Source organism: Dermochelys coriacea, chromosome 7 (genome assembly GCF_009764565.3).
Source record: "Dermochelys coriacea isolate rDerCor1 chromosome 7, rDerCor1.pri.v4, whole genome shotgun sequence".
Classification (NCBI taxonomy): domain Eukaryota; kingdom Metazoa; phylum Chordata; order Testudines; family Dermochelyidae; genus Dermochelys; species Dermochelys coriacea.
Window position 1 is genome coordinate 18,011,886 of NC_050074.1, and position 20,662 is coordinate 18,032,547.

The 20,662-nt window shown below is 43.0% G+C and overlaps 1 protein-coding gene across 11 annotated transcripts; it reads right to left on the reverse strand.

The window, feature by feature from the left end:
* Window positions 1–279: 279 nt before the first annotated feature.
* LOC119859482 (protein SSUH2 homolog) lies at window positions 280–20,606 on the reverse strand. Of its 11 annotated transcripts, none has more exons than XM_043518251.1 (14): window positions 20,454–20,606; window positions 17,909–17,980; window positions 16,229–16,261; window positions 15,511–15,618; window positions 14,946–15,024; window positions 14,037–14,166; window positions 12,275–12,335; window positions 10,498–10,622; window positions 6,756–6,818; window positions 6,035–6,117; window positions 4,761–4,853; window positions 3,436–3,541; window positions 1,319–1,426; window positions 280–719 (listed from the first exon to the last, which is right to left on the reverse strand). In XM_043518251.1, the coding sequence occupies exons 1-14, from the start codon at window positions 20,470–20,472 to the stop codon at window positions 579–581; spliced, it is 1,221 nt and encodes a 406-aa protein (XP_043374186.1). In that variant the 5' UTR covers window positions 20,473–20,606; the 3' UTR covers window positions 280–578. The 11 variants fall into 11 exon arrangements, with proteins under 11 accessions (XP_043374186.1, XP_043374187.1, XP_043374189.1 ...); XM_043518252.1 differs by having other exon boundaries at window positions 17,909–17,973; window positions 20,447–20,601; XM_043518254.1 differs by lacking the exon at window positions 20,454–20,606 and adding an exon at window positions 19,244–19,611 and having other exon boundaries at window positions 17,909–17,973.
* Between the last annotated feature and the right edge of the window lie 56 nt (window positions 20,607–20,662).

Here is a 20,662-nt window from a genome sequence, read left to right on the forward strand (position 1 = left end):
ATTTAGACCTTATTAACGCCAAGAGATCCAGTGAAGTCTGAGTAAAAGTAGATTAGGCCAGGCCCACACATAGTACAGAAACTAAATGGTACTATGTTTCAGAGTAGCAGCCGTGTTAGTCTGTATTCGCAAAAAGAAAAGGAGTACTTGTGGCACCTTAGAGACTAACAAATTTATTAGAGCATAAGCTTTCGTGAGCTACAGCTCACTTCATCGGATGCATTTGGTGGAAAAAACAGACAAATGGTACTAACAGATAAAACAGATAAATGGTACTATAATCCCAAATTGAGTTTGTATTCTACTAGTGGCAAGGGCAGGACAGGGAGAGCCACAGCAAAAGTCAAGTGGCCCACAGGGATTGTGACATACATACAGGATCCAGTCCTGGAACTGAATAATCAACTTGACAAACTCTCGCTCCCCCATTTTCTTTCTGCTGCAGCCTGCCCCAAACATGCAAATCAATGAACTTCTTTTGACCAAAACAAAACAAAAATAGTACTAGATGAAGCTTTTCCTTGTATGGGTCTGGACAACAGCTATTGTCCTTGGCATTCTGAGAAGTGATCAGTCAGTTACATAACGAGGCAGCAGCACTTTTTGGGGTAGTTCTCTGCATACACCCTATTTTCATCTCCATAAACATAATAGGAATACCATTTCCCTTGCCAGTCGTATTCCACTTTAGTAAGAGGAATCAGCTCAATAGTTTGCCTCTGGAAGAAAGAGAGAAAATACAAGGATAATGAAGCTAAATCTATACAATACAGGAGGATTTGTAAACTCTCTTGGTGGCATTTTCAAAAGCACTTTATGTAGCACTTTGCATGTTTGAAGACCTGTGTAAACATTAAATAATTAATCCACACCACACCCCATGTAAGAGAGCATGATAAGTCCCATTTTACCAATGTGGAAATTGAGGCACACAGAGACGTGAGCTGACCCATCCACAGGCAATCTGTGGCAGAGTTGCGATTCTAACTCAAGGAGTTCCAGTCTCCCAGTACCATCTTCTATCTCGTTGACAGTTCTCTTATGCTCAGTATTACACTCCCTCGCATTCTAAATCAAATTAAAGATGTTTTAAAGGTCTTGGTACGCAGGCACTTAAGAAAATCCAATCCCTTTAATGTTAATAGTCATTATCCACCTAATGGAAAGTCTTTTGCTCTGGTGCTTGAAGAATTGTTTCAAATGGTCCAATAAAAAAGGGCATGGTGAGACTTGCACAAATGTTAAGCAGGTACAGTCTGATTTCCACAGACTAGTTGCTTTGTGTCCTCTTGTTACACTTGGGCTGCAGTGGACTCACCTGTCTCAGTACACGAGATGTAGATGCAAACTGAGTATGATGTTGCACAACAGCATTCTGGGAAGCCTGACTGATGGAAGGATCAGGAAAATTCACAACAGGGTAAACCTGGAGAAATGGAAAACATTTAAGACACACAAATTGGAAGGAGATCACAATTACTTCCAAATATCAGGCCCATCTCAGGTCTCTCAGGGCTTGTCTCCACAGGGACACTCAGGAAAATTAATCTGAATTAACTAAAGGTGGGAATTTTAAGTGGATAGTTTTAAACTTCATTAAATCTCTGTGTGGACACCGTAATTCAAAATTAAAGTGGCTGTAATTCGGTTTAGTTTAATTCACTTCCAGAGTGAATTAAGGCCATTTCAATTCTGAATTACAGTGCATCCAGACAGGGGTTTAATGCAGTTTAACTAATTCATTTAAAATTCACACCTGTAGTTAATTCAGATTAATTTTCCTGAGCATCGCAGTGGAGACAAACCCTCACTCATATGTGTAATCTTTGTTCACAGCAGTGGACCAGATCAATGGAGCTACACCAATTTACATCAACGAGGATCTGGCCAGTGAGGTAAATAGGACTGCTTGCATAAAGAAAAGCGACTCACATGAGTACGGCTTGGTAGGACATTTTGTGCCAGTTGTAAAGAAAACAATAGCATTCTTCCCGAGTAGCTTTTTCAGCAGTCTTCATTGCTGCGAGGTATCAGCTAATAGTGTTGCAGTTGCTAAAAACGAAGGGCCTGTCCATACTAGATTTCAAAAGGGGGTTAGTCCCACTAGTGCAAGTCCTGTCTTACACCAACACAGCACATCTACACTGGGGCAAAAAGTGTACACAAACCCTATGGGCTAAACCTTGAAAAGGAATATGGTCTGGATTTCCAGGGCAGTAGCCTAATCGCATTTGATTGTGGATTCCTTGGCAGACTCTAAAAGAATCGCCACAATCAACTCCAAACATACCTTGTAGGAAATCCATATGTACCATACATTTTGTAGCGTCTCCAAAAGTGGATGGTTACGAAGGACTTGGAGTGTGTTAAGAAATACCAAGTCACCCCAAAAAGGAGTGCTGCTATTATTATTATTTGTATTATGGCAGCACCTAGAAGCCCCAGACATGGGCTCAAACACAGAACACAGAACCAGTCTAAGATTAACAAACTATGATAGGTGCTGTGCAAGGGTGCTTGGTCCCTGGAGAACCTCTAGAGGGTTAGCCACCAGGAAAATCAGAAGAAATTGCGTTTAGATTTGCTATTTAAAAGCTCCTCAAATATGTAAATGGGAGAGGAACAAAGCTGCAAAATTTAGATCTGGATTTCCAACATCACAAAGCTGGAGGCTGTTTAGATGTGGGGGTTTTTTTTGGGACCATCTCTAATGTAAACTGCATGTAACTAAATATATTTGAAGTTTATTTATTTGCATGTGAGTACTGGGAATTTACATGAGCCCAGTAACCATAAACCCATACACTGCTAGCCGAAGAGATATATGACCGACAGGCCAAATGCAAAGCAAGTGCGGCTTTCAACCCACATACACCCGGTTCTGCAGATGTAAACGTGGGACGACATTATCTGCTAGTGTTAATTAGCTCAGCTCCATTGACTTAAATGGAACTGCACCAGTTTATGCCAACAGAGGATCTGGCCCATTTTTATGGGGAATATAGGTTGTTAATGTGATCCATGTTGCAGGGATTTACAGGACTTTCCCCTGATCTGAATAGTAAAAAGTGTTGAACATCTCTCATTCCCATTGACTTCATTTGGGATTTGCGGGTAAGCAGCATCTCTGGTTATCAAGCCAAAGAGGTGAATTGATACACACACAAAATATCCCAAACCAGCATTTGGCCCTGAGTCCTTTCAATAACTTTTTTACTAAAAAAAGGAAAACCCTATTGTAGATGACATATGAGAATTAACTAATTTAGTTACATTAGTAACCAGAAAAACAGAGCACTGTGTTCTCAAATGTCTCTTTCTTCTTTTGACACTTTAAATTCTTAGTAAACTCCACCTCAGGCTATGTGAGTTGTTCTGTTTCCAGACCTCTCATTTTGTTATTTCAAAAGGTGATAGAGTCTAGAGTTTCATTACCATGGACTGTTCATCAACAAACATCTTCTGCCCAGTGACCTCCTTGAAGAGGTCAGCAGGAAACCCAGATCTTTGGTCCGCCACATATTCAAAAATGTTGTTCTTCCTACAAGAACAAGGACACAGATATTGTCACCTATTGTATCTCCTCTTACTCAAATGGATTTTAGAGGGGCCCCTCCTTTTTGTGTTTCTTGTGCTACAACAACATCAAACTCCACAAGACAGAGTTGTTAAATAAGTTCTCCAGTCTATACTGAGATTCCTGGTAGCAGAGCTTTAAACATACCACATGGTGTTCTTTGTACTTATCTAATGATAATATGGAGGCATGCTATGCTGGAATGCAAACTTCGAAACTTTGGCTTTCAAATTCCATCTGTAATGGATCCAACTGAAATGCTGAGATCATTTATTTATATTTGTTCTTTATAACAATCCTCTTAAAAAGTCCATCAAGTGTATTAAAATAAAATGCCTTTAAAAATTACAAATATTAAAATAACAATGGCTGAACATCTTTAAGTCAGTGACTGGGCCAACAGAGGACAACAGTGGTTTAATTCAGAACAATATAAAACAATATGGGAACTCTAACCCAATCTGGAGACTGAAAAGTCAAAGAAGATACTGAACTACAGTAGATTAGCAAACAGGCAGGATACAAAGCCAGAGGTAAAACTGCTGTTCTGTCAGGCACTTGTTAGACCACCCCGTCTGGTACTCCATGTACTACCCAGTCATTGAATCAGGGAAGGACATTTTTTCTCCTTCATATGAAGTGCAGTGTAGAACAACAAGGATCTAATTAATTAAGTACGTAGGGAATAACTCTCCTATTCTCTACTGTGGCTCCTCCCTAAATAGTCATCAATCATTAAACAGCCAGTGATGTGATACTGAGTCCAGTCCTAATCTATGTTTCTTTGTGGCTGGCACATCAGAGAGATGATCTGTTGACATAGCCCATAGCTTTGATCCCATTTTAGTAAAGGGCCACAACTAAGCTTTCAACTTCACTGTGATTACTGTAAATTTTCACAAAGTTTGTCTCCTCCAACTTCCTTCTTAAGATGCTGCTCTCTTTTGGAGCTTTCTGGTAAATTTCAACAGACTTTTTGAAATGATAATTAGCTGGTATGGATATGTGCACAGCCTGACTTTATGAAGTTGGTAATGTTCTTGAAAGCCTAACAGCCCCCTTCCTGAGGGAAAGCAGCACATCACAATCTGGCCTGTCAGAACACTGCCGATTAAACCCTATATGTACAATAGTGAAGAAGAAGGAGCTTCTCTGCAATTATTGAAAGTTTTATTAGACTTGCCATTTGACTTGAAGCTCAATGTAGTACAGCAACTGTCCTTTTCCTGCACACGTTATGCAGGTTTTATGGCCTGAACCAGAACAACTGTTGCATCTGTAGACAAAGAATGATAATTACAATGGATCGTGAGAAACTATTACCACAATGATTTTGGATGCATACACTGTGTGCATGCACACACACACACAAACATCACACTTCATTTGGCATCACATTGGGGATTCAGTCCAGCCGATGCTTACTATTTGCCATCGTGTCTACTACCAGGAGTTGTCTCATTGAAGAACATGATTTCAATAAAGTCACTGACCCATTGACTCCTGGTAGTAAGTACTATACCCATTAGTAAGTATTTACAGTATTGAGTCCTAATCTGATATTTTATATATATATATATGTATAAGCCATGAAGTCTACTCTCTGTTTCCAGTCACAAGTTTATTTACACTTAGCATGATTCTATGAGTGTTTCCAGCAGCACTGTAAGCTTCACTGCAATATCTTGGCTAGCTGATGCCACCAAAGCACTGGAGAAACATTGTTCTCCAAGCACAAGGTTCAGTTTCATGTACACGGTGGTTCTGCCACTGAGGTACTGCCACCCCATCAGAAAAATGAGACAGCACAGTAGGACAGACTGACCTTCATCCCAGTGCTACACACTATTCGCAGCTGTAAATTTCAAAGAATAGCTCTTCCAGAGCTAGGCAGCAGCTGGGTTGAATTCTCCAACTGCCCTCCTGCCTTGGAGATAATTGCTTCCCCTGTAACTCATGGCTTCCTAAGGAAGCCATCGAAGGCAATAAATCTTCACAAACAGAAAAGGGGTGTCAACACGAGACTTGCAGGCAGGAAGTGATCAGTGGAGGGAAACACAATGCTATGCAAATAAACGGAGCTTCCTCATAGGTGGGAAGAAAGCTGGATGGGACTCTACAGGTCATATTTTGAAGAGTGCATTAAAAAACTCAGTGCCAGCCCCAGCCCCAGAATGAATAATACATTTTGCTCATTCCGGCAGGAGATTCAACAGCAACAGCTGGACTTCATTGACTATCCTGGGCAGCCACAGCCCCGCAATGAGGGGCATTTTCACAAACCAATCAATACTTGTACAGCTACAGTGGCTAGCTGAGCCCATCTATGAATCTGACCTTGAACTGTCCTTGAATATAGCAGTATTCCATCCCTGTGCCAATGAGCCCTAGCTTTGAAGCTGATGCTAATTAAAATATGGACTTCCCATGTTGGCTTCTCCTTGAGTGTTGACTCACCTGCTCCGACCAGAACCACTGCAGTGTGTGCACCTGTCCTCATTCAGTCGGTTCCCAGAGCCATGACAAATCCAGCACTGTACCTGCATTAATTAGATGGAAAAGTCAGAGCTATATATACTTTGCCAGAGCAGTTTGCTGGTGTTGCAACCTTCATTTCCTCACATGGAAAATGGATTGCAAGTTTAATAGACTCATAGATCTTTAAGGCCAGAAGGGGTAATTAGATCATCTAGTGTGTATAACACAGGCCATAGAATTTCACATAGTTATCCCTGCATTGAGTCCTCTGACGTGTTTGACCAAAGCATTCCTAATAAGCATAAATTAATCTTTAAGGGCCCTACTCCACAAACCATCATTGCACTCAGCACCTTACTACACAAGTAAGTCCCATGAACTGCTTGAGAGATGCTTAGATCTGTGAGCTCTTTGTGACAGAAACTGTCTTTTTGTTCTGTGTTTGTACAGTGCCTAGTACAATAGGATCTTGATCCATGACAGAGACTCCTAGGCACGACGATAATACAAATAATAAACAACAATAAATGCTGTAAAACAGAGCACAATACAATTGTGAACGCTTCACAGCCAACCTCACTCCCCTTCTAACCTCCCAAAGCTATTTGATTTCAGCATCTTTGCCTGGTTCTTAGTTTGACACCTTTCCCCAGAATGAATTCAGTCCTAAGCAAAGGATCCCTTAGACGTGGCTACTCACCTTTCCTCTTCCATGACACTTTGTGCAGTGAATTGTACCTGCACATCGACAATTATGGCAGCCCTTAAATCAAAGGAGAAATTTTAAAGGGTTGACATTTCTTTAATTTAGCTATTTATGTTACTATCTGGCTGCCTCTTGATACCCCCTCCCCCAAAAAAAGACAATGGGAAATGTTTTTTCTTCTTTATTGGAAACATTCTAGAGAAACCTCATTCTTTACACTTTTATAAGGCCTTTCATTTGAGGTTCTTAAAGAGTTATACAGCTACCTACAGCCAAATTACAACCACACTTCTACAGGTGAAACTGGGAGAGAAGTCATTAAGTAATAGCGTGTTTTTTGTTGCAAAGTAGCTGTAAGCTCATTGGTGCCAACATCCAAAGGTCCATCCAATCAAGTGGGACAGTGATTTTGAATGATAGCCCATGTATGCATTTCTATAATTTGTTTAAAGTAAGGCTAAAACACTCAGCCCATGTTTACACTAGGGAATTCTAGGAGGGGAAACTGCCACAAGTGTTAACACTAGTTCAACTAGACCCTGTGGTAGCACTAGTGTAGAGAAAAATTCATGCTAAACCAGTATTAGCACAGATGGTAGAGAAGCAAGAAGGGAACAGTCTATGTGAGAGCATGAACGCTCAGTCTGTGTGCTGGACCTCTCATTGGGCAGGGCTACATCTGTGAGTTACAAGCTGCTCTTCACTTACGGATTCTAATTTCCCTTCCAAAGAGAATACCCACACAAATAAATTAAACTACGATATCATGTCCTGTGACTCTGTCAGTTCATTTCTTTCCCTATAAGGGGATAACTGGAATTCAAACATTCCTGACTACAATGAAGCACTTATTGATTATGGGTAACAGATGGGTAAACTAAGGCACAGAGCAGCAACTGTGTCTGAGCTGGGACTAGCACTCAGGAGTACTGATCCCCAGTGCACTTGCTTTACCCATTAGACAATAATAACTTCCATATCACAGGATATATTAGATTGCTATTTGAGTTTGTTCTTGGTCTTTCTTCATGGCTGTGTATTGCCCATTTTCCACCTTCTCACTCTTCCCCACCTTTAAGAAGTAAGATTTAAATGATGGAAGAGGTCACATATTTAAAATGAGATAATGCCCTCAGAATTAATTTCTTATTACAAAAGCAAGGGAAAGAAAAACATCTATTAAATCATGCCCTATTAAAATGTCCCAAAGTGTCTCTTTTCCTGGACTGTAGCAATGGTTTCCCAAAAGACAGGGTTTTTTCTCACAAAATACCAGTCCCTCTTGGGCATGATTTTACAAAACACAAAAAAATGTCTCAAGGGAAGCAGAAAGTGGTGCTTCCATATTTGGATAGTGATTTTAAATAGAAATAAAAACTGAAAAAAACAAATAACTCTCTTGCTTATAATTAAATTATTTGGGATTCTGATAGAGCTAATTCATCTTGATATGAAAAAGCTCCTAAACCTGCAATACTGATGGTGCAATACTGGCATAACTGGCTCTATGCATCTTCCCCTCCACTCCACACTGAAGCCCTCATTGCAGAGTGCGTGTCAGGGGGATTCTTTGAGAAGTGCAAGTGGCTATGGTGTTCCCCTGCTCCAGCTGTCATAATAGCGCATTAGGGAAGCAGGTTTATCCAGCTCAGTTCAAATTAGGGCAGCCCTGTGGCTGAGGATGTCTCCAGCTGGTCAAAGACATGGGAGCATAAACTCTGGCAAATGAAGTATAAAAATATAATTAGGAAGGCCAAAAAAGAATTTGAAGAACGGCTAGCCAAAGACTCAAAAAGTATTAGCAAAAAAAATGTTTAATACATCGGAAGCAGGAAGCCTGCTAAACAACCAGTGGGGCCACTGGACGATCGAGATGCTAAAGGAGCACTCACAGAGGAAAAGACCATTGTGGAGAAACTAAATGAATTCTTTGCATCAGTCTTCATGGTTGAGGATGTGAGGGAGATTCCCAAACCTGAGCCATTCTTTTTAGGTGACAAATCTGAGGAACTGTTCCACACTGAGGTGTCATTAGAGGAGGTTTTGGAACAAATTGATAAACTAAACAGTAATAAGTCACCAGGACCAGATGGTATTCACCCAAGAGTTCTGAAGGAACTCAAATGTGAAATTTCAGGACTACTAACTGTCGTCTGTAACCTATCATTTAAATCAGCTTCTGTACCAAATGACTGAAGGATAGCTAATGTGACGCCAATTATTAAAAAAGGCTCCAGAGGTGACCCCAGCAATTATAGGCTGGTAAGCCTGACTTCAGTACCGGCCAAACTGGTTGAATCTACTGTAAAGAACAAAACTGTCAGACACATAGATGAACATAATTTGTTGGAAGAAAAGGAGTACTTGTGGCACCTTAGAGACTAACAAATTTATTTGAGCATAAGCTTTCGTGAGCTACAGCTCACTTCATCAGATGCATTTGGTGGAAAATGCATCCAATGAAGTGAGCTGTAGCTCACGAAAGCTTATGCTCAAATAAATTTGTTAGTCTCTTAGGTGCTACAAGTATTCCTTTTCTTTTTGCGAATACAGACGAACACGGTTGCTACTCCGAAACCTATAATTTGTTGGGGAAGAGTCAACATGGTTTTTGTAAAGGGAAATCAGGCCTCACCAATCTACTAGAATTCTTTAAGGAGGTCAACAAGCATGTGGACAAGGGGGATCCAGTGGATGTAGTGTATTTAGATTTTCATAAAGACTTTGATAAGGTCCCTCACCAAAGGCTCTTAAGCAAAGTAAGCAATCACGGGATAAGAGAGAAGGTCCTCTCATGGATTGGTAACTGGTTAAAAGATAGGAAATAAAGGTTAGGAATAAATGGTTAGGTTTCAGAATGGAGAGAGAGATAAATACTGGTGTCCCCCAAGAGTCTGTATTTGGCCCAGTACTATTCAACATATTCATAAATGATCTGGAAAAAGGGGTAAACAGTGAGATGGCAAAATTTGCAGATGATACAAAACTACTCAAGATAGTTAAGTCTCAGGCAGACTGCGAAGAGCTACAAAGGGATCTTTCAAAACTGGGTGACTGGGCAACAAAATGGCAGATGAAATTCAATGTTGATAAATGCACATTGGAAAACATAATCCCAACTATACATATAAAATGATGGGGTCTAAATTGGCTGTTACCACTCAAGAAAGAGATCTTGGAGTCATTGTGGATATTTCTCTGAAAGCATCCACTCAATGTGCAGTGGCAGTCAAAAAAGTGAACAAAATGTTGGGAATCATTAAGAAAGGGACAGATAATAAGACAGAAAATATCATATTGCCTCTATATAAATCCATGGTACGCCCACATCTTGAATACTGTGTGCAGATGTGGTTGCCCCATTTCAAAAAAGATATATTGGAATTTAGGAAGATTCAGAAAAAGATTCAGAAAAGGGCTGTGGGAAGCTGTCCGCCGCCTCCCGCAGCCCCCATTGGCCTGGAACGGCGAACCGCGGCCAATGGGAGCTGCAATCGGCCGAACCTGCGGACGCTGCAAGTAAACAAACCGTCCCAGCCCGCCAGCAGATTTCCCTGATGGGCCGTGTGCGGGAAGCAGCGGCCAGCACATCCCTTAGGCAACACATCCCTCAGCCCACAATGACTGCACATGGATAGATGATACTTAATCCTGTCTTGAGTGCAGGAGACTGGATTAGATGACCTATCGAGGTCGCTTCCAGTCCTACAATTCTATGATTCTATGATTATAATACCTTTAATGAAGATGTATGCGGCACTTTGACTCTGGTTATGTTGTCTGTGAACATGGTAGGAACTTCCACTTGTATATTCCATGGCAAAGGAGCTGGCCCAAGCAAAAAGGAGTCAACAAATTCACCTAAAGCAGAAACAAAACTGTATTGAGTACAAACACCTGGTATTTCCTGACACCTGCAATTAAATCATGCCACACCTCTATCTGTTATGTTGATCCCAGTTAAGGTGATTAACTAAAATAAATACCATTTTTATATCAAAGAGTTCCATTGTTTATCAACCATAATTTCTTTCCTGTCCCAAAAAGGAAAATGTTATAGAGTATTTTGCAAATACAATCAATTCCAGCTAAAATATTCAACCAAAATGGTATGACTGCAGCATAGTCAAATTTCCTCTGAGAAATTAAGATAACAAAAAAATCTAACTCACCATTGTTTCCCAAATTCAGTGAAAAACACTTCCTGTGAGCCCTAATCCTGCAAACACTTTTTCTGCATGCTTATCTTTACTACTATGAGTAGTCCCAATTGAAATCAAGGTTAGCAAAATTAAGCAAATGCCTAAGTGTTTGCAGGATTAGGAACATATTAGTTACAAGCAATTGTGTTCAATAAATCTTGGCTTCATATCCCCAATGAATGTAATGGGCAGTGGTTATGAAAAAGAAAAACAAATCCTTAAACTGAGAGACAGCCAAGTAAAACCAGTTTTTGTTTGTTTGTTTGTTTGTTTGCTCTCCTTCCCTCAGGAAGAATAGAATCACTCCACACCAGTTTGATAAACCCCCAAATCAAAATCCCTCCACGATTATATGACTCAACTAGAGACAGTCTAAAAAAGGTTGCAAAATATCTTGAAAATTTCAAAATCATCCATTTTGCATGTTGCAAAAAGGAATGATTATTGTTTGTTTGAAATTTTTCATGAAATCAAGAATTTTCAGGGTTTGGGTCTTTGCTCCCCCCACCCTTTCTTGGCCTTTTTTTTCTTCCATCAGTCCCCACCCCTATTTTTCCACTTTCTTTTTTTCCCTCTCCATTTCTTTCTCTCTTTTTTTGCCTGTCAAAAAGAGGAGGAAAAGGAAAAAACAAAAACTGGGGAAAAAATGAAAAGTGAAAATGATTCATTCCCAGTTAAATCAATAAAGCAGAAATTTCTTTAAAGATTTTTTTTTTGGCAAAATTTTTCATTTTTGAAAAAAAGGCCATTTTTCAGCAAAAATGTTTGCTTTGAAAAATTTCAACCAACTCTATCTGACGTGTTGCCTGAAGGCTACCAGAACCCAATTCTCTTCTGGTTTGCCAACTCCTAATAACTCTGAAGTGTTGGTTGTCTCCTAGTTTCTATAACATTTGCCTTACGATGGACTGCAGTGTTCCCCCCATTACATTAAAACTGTATAAATTAGGCACAAAATCTCAGTAAGCTCCAGTACACACCAGAACATCTGTATTCTGATGGAGTTAGAATGCTTCCTTCAAGGATCTAGTTTATTTCAACTTCCAAACTACATAAATCATATACCACACTCATAAATCAACTGGCTTATAGTGCTTAAGGTGTGTAATGAATTGTCATAGTATTTTTATCTGGGCATGTGTTTTATTTTATTTTTAATAACTGCAGTTAGGCAGCTGAGTAGGAAGGTAACTTTTCCTGTGCAAATTTTTCATTACCTTCTGGCAGAAATGCACAACACAACAGTTAGACCTGTATTATAGAAGAGGCCGATCACACAAGATTCTTACTTGACATCAGAATCCTACTTACCCCTGTAAGGTGTTGTCTTCCATTCAGATGATCTGGATTCAGTGAAGGTCTCTAGCCGATACTAAAAAAATAATTAATTAACATAAAACAAAAACCTATAACAACCCCAAAGTGGGAGTGATTGGGCATTCAATGCAGTCTATACAAAAACCCAATTGGGACTGCAATCTGTGGAGTTTAAGAAAGTAAATTCACACTAGCCAAAATAATGACCAATCTCACTGTTGAGAGGGTGAGGTGATATCTTCATAGAATGCTGCGTTATGGACCTGAGCCAAAGTCCATCAAAGTCAACATGAGACTTTCCACTGTTATCAGTGGTCTTTTGATCAGGCCCTATGTGTGCTCTATACTAGTGGTTCTCAACCCACGGCCTGCGGGCCGCATGCAGCCCAGTTAGCACACAGCTGCAGCCCAGCTCAGCTGTGTACTAAAGGCCACAGGCTCCAGGCTCCTGGCTGCCCTGCTGCATGGCAGGCTCTGGGGTCAGGGTCCTGGCTGCCCCTTGGCCCCCTGCCGTGGGGTCTGGGCAGCCAGCTGCCCTGACGCATGGCACTCTCTGGGCTCCGGGCTGCTGGCTGCCACCCAGCCCCACACAGTGGGGCTCAGGGTCCATGCAGCCTGCTGCCGCCACGCAGCCCCACATGGCGGGATCTGGGGTCAGGGTCCTGGTTGCCCCCCAGTCTTGCACAGCTGGGGTCAGGGGTCCCCGAGCAGCAGAGTCTGGGGTCGGGGTCCCTCTCCCCTGCTCCACGCCCAGCTCTCCATTCCTGGCCCCACTCTGTGGAGGGGTCTCTGGGCGGAGGGCGCTGAGCATAGGAGTTTACGGGGGGGAGTTAGGTGGGAGATATTGTGATTCTCACCCTGCAGCCCAGATAACACTTTGTGGGCCGTATATGCAGCCCAAATGATAAATAGGTTGAGAACCACTGCTCTATACTCTAAAAACCAAAAATGCCAATAAGGCTATCACACCTGCTCTATTTAATTGCCATATTTCTTTTTGTTTTAGTCATTCACTTCTTCTTTATTTACCTTCTCATTTGGCTATTTTCCTCATATCCCCTCCCTCTCTTCTATCCCCACATACTTCTGCTCTTGACTTCAGTTTCACCTAAGCTAACGCTATCTATCTATGGGTTTCTAAAGTACAAGTCGCTATGGAATATTCGCTGTTGTTTGGAATTCAGTGGTTGGTCCTATTAATTAACAATGGCTGTATCCAAAAGTTGTTTCTCTCTCTGACATTGTCTATGCTGTCAGTTTTTCAGGATATTTCCCACTGTTCACTACCAATGGTGCAACTCCAATGGTTCTAGGAGTGGTGGCTGATCTTTTTACCCAGGTCCTTACCCTATTTGGAGCAGGGATCAAAATGGAATATATATATTTTTAAAGACTTGACACTGGCAAAAAGGTCCATAGCAATGGAATCAAATTATGAACCTACATTTTCCAGATTCTAAACCAAGCAATCATTGAAAAGCTACAAAGTGGAAGTAGCTCTTTGCTATCATTCTAAAGATTACATTCCTTTATGAGTCCCGAGATGTTCAGAGCATGCAAACACAATTCCAAACTGAAGCTAGCCACATCACATCAATGGGAATTTCTCAGTAAGGGGGCTATTGCACGGATAAGGGTAATTTGCAATGCTTGGCAGCTGTTTGATCCCAGTGAAATGCCCAGCTCCCGCTGAAGTTAGTGGACAAACTCCATTGACCTTAGTGTGCGTAAGTTGGGCTGCAAAAGATAAACATACTCTGTAGGTGTTGAATGGCTGCAGATTCTGAAACACCATTTCCTTGGCAGGGGCTGAGCTGTAGCAGCACTTACTGGCCGCGTACTGTATAAGAGCTTCTTTGGCTGCATCTTCTGAAACAGCAGGAATGCTACCAGAAAGAGAGAAGAAAGCGTGGACCCGTTTGAAATTGCCTTTCAATTTGCAGAGCAATTCCGCCATGCGCTAAACATTCACCCTTCCCCTTTCAGAAGACATCCCATCATCACACATTCTCCCATATAAAGCCTTGACCTAATTTACATAGCACTCCACTGCACTGACAGAAAAATGCTGGATAAGATGACTTAGTCCTACAAGCATCAGGTTTGGAAAAACCTAGACTGTCTTAGAGATTCAAATCCCAGGAACAATAACTCAAGCCTTCATCTCTCCCAAGAAGAAAGGCAGTTTAGGATGAGAAGTGTTTAGGATGCAACATTAACAAGTGAGGTCCTGTCAGAACTTCATGGACACTGGTACCTGATTTTCAACCATCAGGTCAACATGTCTTTGAGAATGTGAAAATTTATGCCTGTTGTATACTCAGATGTGTGCATGTAAAATCCCTGAATTTGCTCACCCATAGCTAAGTGCATGCTTATCTACTCAGCAGCGTATGCTGATCATGGCTTTGTGCACACATATCTTGATGTGTAAGGTAGGCACTCACATGCTGGCTGAAAAGGGGGAGGGCCTAAAGCTCCCATAGCACCATTGATCAGAGCAGTGTCTGACCCCATATCATTGGCCAAAAAATTCCCCCTGCTCTCTTGTGTGCAGTGTACATGTTGGCTGCCACCCTCTCATCAGCAGTGTTGATTGTGCTTAGTTTGCAAAGGATGCAAGGTAACTCTTAATCATCATCATTAATTTGAAAGCACATCTTACTTCCAGTCTGTTTGGGCTGGAGAGGGCCCACCTCCACGATCAGTCACCAGATTTGATGGAGGAGGTAAACCTTTTCCTCCTGCGAGAAACGAAAAGGCAGAAGTTGGTATTTTACAGGTTTAAAGAGACACACATTTGTTACTTGTCCTTCAGTTCCTGCCTGCTTTTGAAATAAGGCCAAAATCACGGTTTCTGTCTTGTTCTAATGAACGGCCTCTGACTAGCACAGGACACACAATATCAGAGGAAAACTGATCCATTAGAGAAAAAGAGAGAAATCAGGATTATTCATTGGATAGTTCAGCAGGGATAGAGAGGTAATTGTGTGGCACAGCAGGGGTAGGGGGTTCTGGCATAGGTGGGGGTAACTTCAGCAGCTGTTTGATCCCAGTGGAATCTCTCTCCCACCCTATCACTTGGGAAAATGCCACAGATAATAAGATTACAATCAGGAATATAGAAAAGACGGTGTCAATCAGCTGGTACAAAACGCTGTACACTGACTTCCTTTTAAAGAGACAGACAATCTCAGGAAAAAGAATAGTCTGTGGGTTTATGTACTAACCACCATCACCCAGCGCTGTGCCTTCATAGCCGGAGATTTCGTCTATGGGATAAGCAGGGGGAGCAGAGGGTTCTTCTCCATTGGTCATGTGATCAGGAACGATGGCACCTACCGCATAAAGAGTTTAGCAACAGAAAGTTGTCATAATGTCCTCACTCAAACATGCAATGAACCAAGTAGGGTCCTGGATACACAGAATGCTTTATATTGGGCCCAATTCTCCTCCCAGTCACATCAGAGCTACACTAGCGTAAAACTTGTGTGAGAGGAGAATCAGACTTCTAGTCTTTAATCAGATAAGTGTTTGAGATATGCCAGGAAGTTTTGCCTTAAAAATGGTAGCAATGGGTGACCTCTGTCACGTACATGGAGACTACTGATGAGCAAACTTCCATAAGGTTTGAGGTATGGCCAGGATAAAAAACTATGAATTGAGATGTCTGCTTGACTCTCTTCGAAATAAGAGTCTGCAAAATAAGCCTGAAAATCTCATAAGAAAATCTGTGTTCCTGTGGTTCTGTTTGCTTCTTGCTGCAATGGAAGTACCACAAAAGCCTCTCTTATGGTATTTCATTACTTCTGCTTATGGCTTCACACAGAATGAGAAAGCACAGACATTAAGTAAACCCAGGGAAATATATTATCTGAACACTTACTCTTTTTAATCCAACCAAAACTTTCAGTCAAGTTTTGAACAGAGATTTGAATCAATGCTTACCAGTGCAGGCTGATGAAATCTGAATGTCGGTAGTTGAAATGGACATTTAAGGAGGACTCAGAGCCTGTTTGAATCCACCTGTAGCAAACTATGACTCATGTTACTCAGTAGTAGCAACACTAGAGGGAGCCATACCGAACCTTTTTTCAGAGTAGCAGCCGTGTTAGTCTGTATTCGCAAAAAGAAAAGGAGTACTTGTGGCACCTTAGAGACTAACAAATTTATTAGAGCATAAGCTTTCGTGAGCTACAGCTCACTGTAATGCATCCGATGAAGTGAGCTGTAGCTCACGAAAGCTTATGCTCTAATAAATTTGTTAGTCTCTAAGGTGCCACAAGTACTCCTTTTCTTTATACCGAACCTTGTTATCTACCACAAGCAGGAACTGAAGATGAGGGAAAGAAAATAAATAGATCCTTATGATCAGAGAACTGAGCTCTTCTGAAGAAATGAAAGTCGCTTCCACTCTCTCACTCTGAATGTCGGCATAGTGGTTCAATTTGCAATTGTTTAATTGCAAGCATTTTAATTGCTGAACCACAAACACAAGTCACTCAGCAAGAAGGAATGTAAATGACTTTATGCTGCTTCCCATTAACTAAGTAGATGTTGACGTTTATTCACAAAAATGGGAAGAAATTTGCATTTCAGAGGACAATGCATTATGCAATTTGTGCATCGGTCTCTTCATGACTCCGCACTCCTTCTATGGTGTCAAAATTCCCACTGACTTCAAGTAAGGAGTGCAGTGTTGGGAACGCCCGGTTGAAAAGGGACCCTGGCAGCTCCAGTCAGCACTGCTGACCGGCTGTTAAAAATCCGGTCAGCAATGGGGCTGGCAGGCTCCCTACATGGCTCTGCGCAGCTCCCAGAAGCACCCAGCATCTCCAGCCCAGCTCCTATGTGCAGGGGTGGTTCCTGGCCACTGGGAGCTGCTAAGCTGCCATTCGGGGTGGGGGCAGTGCATGGAGCTTCCCTGATCACTCTGCACCTACGGGCCACAAGGATATGCTGGCCATTTCCAGGAGCTGCGCAGAGCCAGGTATGGAGCCTGCCTTAACCCTGCTGCACCACCGACCAAGAGCCACCTGAGGTAAGTGCCGCCTATCTGGAGCCTGCACGCCAACTCCCTGCCCCAGACCTGAGCCCCCTCCCACATCCAAATTCCCTCCCAGAGCCTGCACTTCGAACCCCATCCCACACCCTAGGCCCAGGCCGCAGCTCGGAACCCCCTCCCACACTCCAAACCCCTTGGCTTCAGCCCAGAGCCCCCTCCTGCACCCCAAACCCATCATCTACAGCCCCTCCCCAGAGTCACAACCCAAGCTGGAGCCCTCATCCCCTTCTGCACCCCAAACCCCTACCCCAGCCCAGTGAAAGTGAGTGAGGGTGGGGGAGAGCGAGCGATGGAGGGAGGGGGGATGGAGTGAGCAGGGGACAGGACCTCGGGGAAGGGGCGGCAAAAGGGCGAGGCCTAGGGGCAATGGGCAGGGCAGGGCAGGGCAGGGCAGGGCAGGGCAGGGATGAGGCAAAGGTGTTTGGTTTTGTCCAATTAGATAATTGGCAAATCTAGATTGGGTCCATTCTGAGTTCCTTGTCAAAAACTGAAACAAGTACTGGCGCAGCCAGCAAAGCAAACATTAATGTCACAAAAGTCATTGATTGCTTGGGTTTTCATACCAAAATATCCTTCTGCAGAGGCATGAGACATTTGATCAACAGCTCCATAACGCTGGCTGGAAACTCTGATCGAAAAAGCAAAAGAAAACAGGCGATCTGAGTGTTTCGTAATAAACATGTAGAAAGATGGCAATGGGGAAGTGGACATGGAGAAATGAGAAAAGGAGTACTTGTACTCCTTTTCTTTTTGCGAATACAGACTAACACGGCTGCTACTCTGAAACATGGAGAAATGAGAGAACTGGAGTGATGCTGAAGGGCAAAAGTAGAGCGATCGCAAGAAGAATCTTTCTGCTCTAAAGACATTTTACGGATTCTTTGGACTTTATGGAAAGACTGATGTGCTTGGTGCTCAGCACTTTTGAAAATCAGGCCACTTACTGAGATAGTTAAATCAAGATGTGAGTAACTAATTTAGGCATTGACTTTTGTAAATCTCAGCCATTGTGCCTAATTTGGATGGAGACACTTTTTTCCTCTTTAAAGCACCCTGGCCATACCAGCCTAGAATATGCTTTATAATTGGGAAGGCATGAACTGCTGTAGCTTTGCATTTCAGATATGACTTTATTTAGCAGACTACTGAACCTAGGATGCAAAACAATATGACACACTTAGCTTGATGGATACTCCTACACAAATTCTGAAAGGCCATTATGATGCCACTTAATATCAATGCTTTATTGGGAAATATTTTCTAGATCACAAATGACCTCACATTATAGAAATATTCCTCAAGATGCTCTGCCAAAAGCCTTCACTGGCATTCTATTCTGACACCTGGTTTTGGGGGTGTAAAATCTGTCTGAAAAAATTGATCTGCACTGCAAAGTTGTACCAAATCAGTGTCTTCTTAGCCTGTGAAATAACACTGACATTTTGCATGTCTTAATAACTTCTATGTTATAGAATCACTATGCTTGTCCACAAAGTGAGAAAGTTTCTCACTGTTTGAAGGATCCATTTAAAAATTATTATATTAGAAACTTAACACACAAGGAGAACTGACTTTCATATAAGCAAAATTAGGAGGCAAATAATACGTTACTGGAGGCAAAGTAATTCTTTAGTTTCATGGTCAACACTTGAAAAGCAACAAGTCTCAGCTCAGTGGTTACATCTATTGAGTACTGCTGAGATCACTGCATCACCTTCACAGAACCAGCTACTGTATTTCTTTGCCATCCAAGGGCCAAGATCAGCACCTGATGAAGAGTAGCTGAATTAATCTGAATCCTGGAAAGGCTGAAGTGATGACAATGAGAGGGAAACACACTGAAGTCACCTCTATAAAACATGACTATCCAAGGAAGGCATCTGTCCTCAGGTGGTTACCATGTACTCCTAGGACAGCTACATCCCATTGAAACAACAGAACTGTGTCAGCCGTCAGAGTGAAACTCAAGTGTGCAGGAGACAGAGTTTTTTCTGAGACCGGCCACAGACCTGGAACTCACTCTTGGAAGATAGCCTCAGCCACTTCAGAGGAAAAGTCACAGCCCAATTCTCTAACCCAGACAACCAGCTAAAACACTAGCACACACACACACAACACAACCCGCAGTCCTTGCTGCCAGAACCTTTGCTGCTGTAAGTCTTATATTTCAATGGAATTACACTGATTTACACCAGCAGTGGATCTAGGGTGACCATATAGCAAGTGTAAAAAATCGGGACAGGGTCTGGGGGGTAATATGAGTCTATATAAGAAAAAGCCACCCAAATCAGGACTGGTTTCGGAGTAGCAGCCGTGTTAGTCTGTATTCACAAAAAGAAAAGGAGGACTTGTGGCACCTTAGAGACTAACAAATTTATTAGAGCCTAAGCTTTCGTGCGCTACAGCTCACTTCATCGTGGAATTCCACCAAACGCATCCGATGAAGCGAGCTGTAGCGCACCCAAGCTTAGGCTCTAATAAATTTGTTAGTCTCTAAGGTGCCACAAGTCCTCCTTTTTCTTTTTGCAAATCAGGACTGTCCCTATAAAATCGGGACATCTGGTCACCCTAAGTGGATCTGGCCCCATATCTCTTGGGCACACATCACTTGGGGGGGGGGGGGGGACACGCAGCTAGATCACCCACTCCCTAGCTAAAACCCCGTGGCCTACTCACCACTTCCTATTCCAGCTAACACCAAAGCCCGGCGGCCTGAGGCTGAGACCTGCTCCCTCCGGGGGAAACTTTGGGCGGCTCCGCGCGCCGCTGACCCTGGGGGGGCGCCGCCCCCCCCCCCCCGCTTTCCTAGGAGAGCCCGGCAGGAAGTGGGTGTCGGGGCCCCTGCCCGGAGGCTGCACTGATCTGAGGAGCCGAGGGGTGATTCCGAGACCGGCACACGGAGGGGACAGCTGGGCGCTCCAGATCGCCGCCCCCCCCCCGCGCCCCAAAGCCCCCAGTCGCTGTTGTCTCGGATCCGTGCGTTCCCCGGGCCGCCCAGGGCGGGCAGGAACAGAAACGAAAGCAGAGGCAGGCCGCCTGCGCCCTCCCTAAAGAGACTCCCGGCCTGTCCCCAAAAGGAGCCGGAGTGGTAAAGCCCTCACCGGAGCGCCTGGCCCGCCGCTGCCATAGCTGCTGGGGGGGATCCCGGACGCTGGTGGGGGGCTGCTCGGCTTTGCCTAGCCGCCCACACCCACTTGTTCGCCGACGCTTTTCCTTGGGAGAAGCCAGCCCCTTGCTTTGGGTTCCGTCCTCCGCACCCTTCATATGCTGGTTTGGTTGGAGGAAGAAAAGGAGTACTTGTGGCACCTTAGAGACTA

What these genes read in the sequence shown, in the direction of transcription:
- LOC119859482 (XM_043518249.1), bottom strand. An exon ending in TTGTTGATGAACAGTCCATG is followed by an intron (nt 1,427 to 3,435) that starts GTAATGAAACTC and finishes CCATTTCTCCAG; the next exon opens with GTTTACCCTGTTGTGAATTT. An exon ending in CATCTCGTGTACTGAGACAG is followed by an intron (nt 720 to 1,318) that starts GTGAGTCCACTG and finishes TCTTTCTTCCAG; the next exon opens with AGGCAAACTATTGAGCTGAT.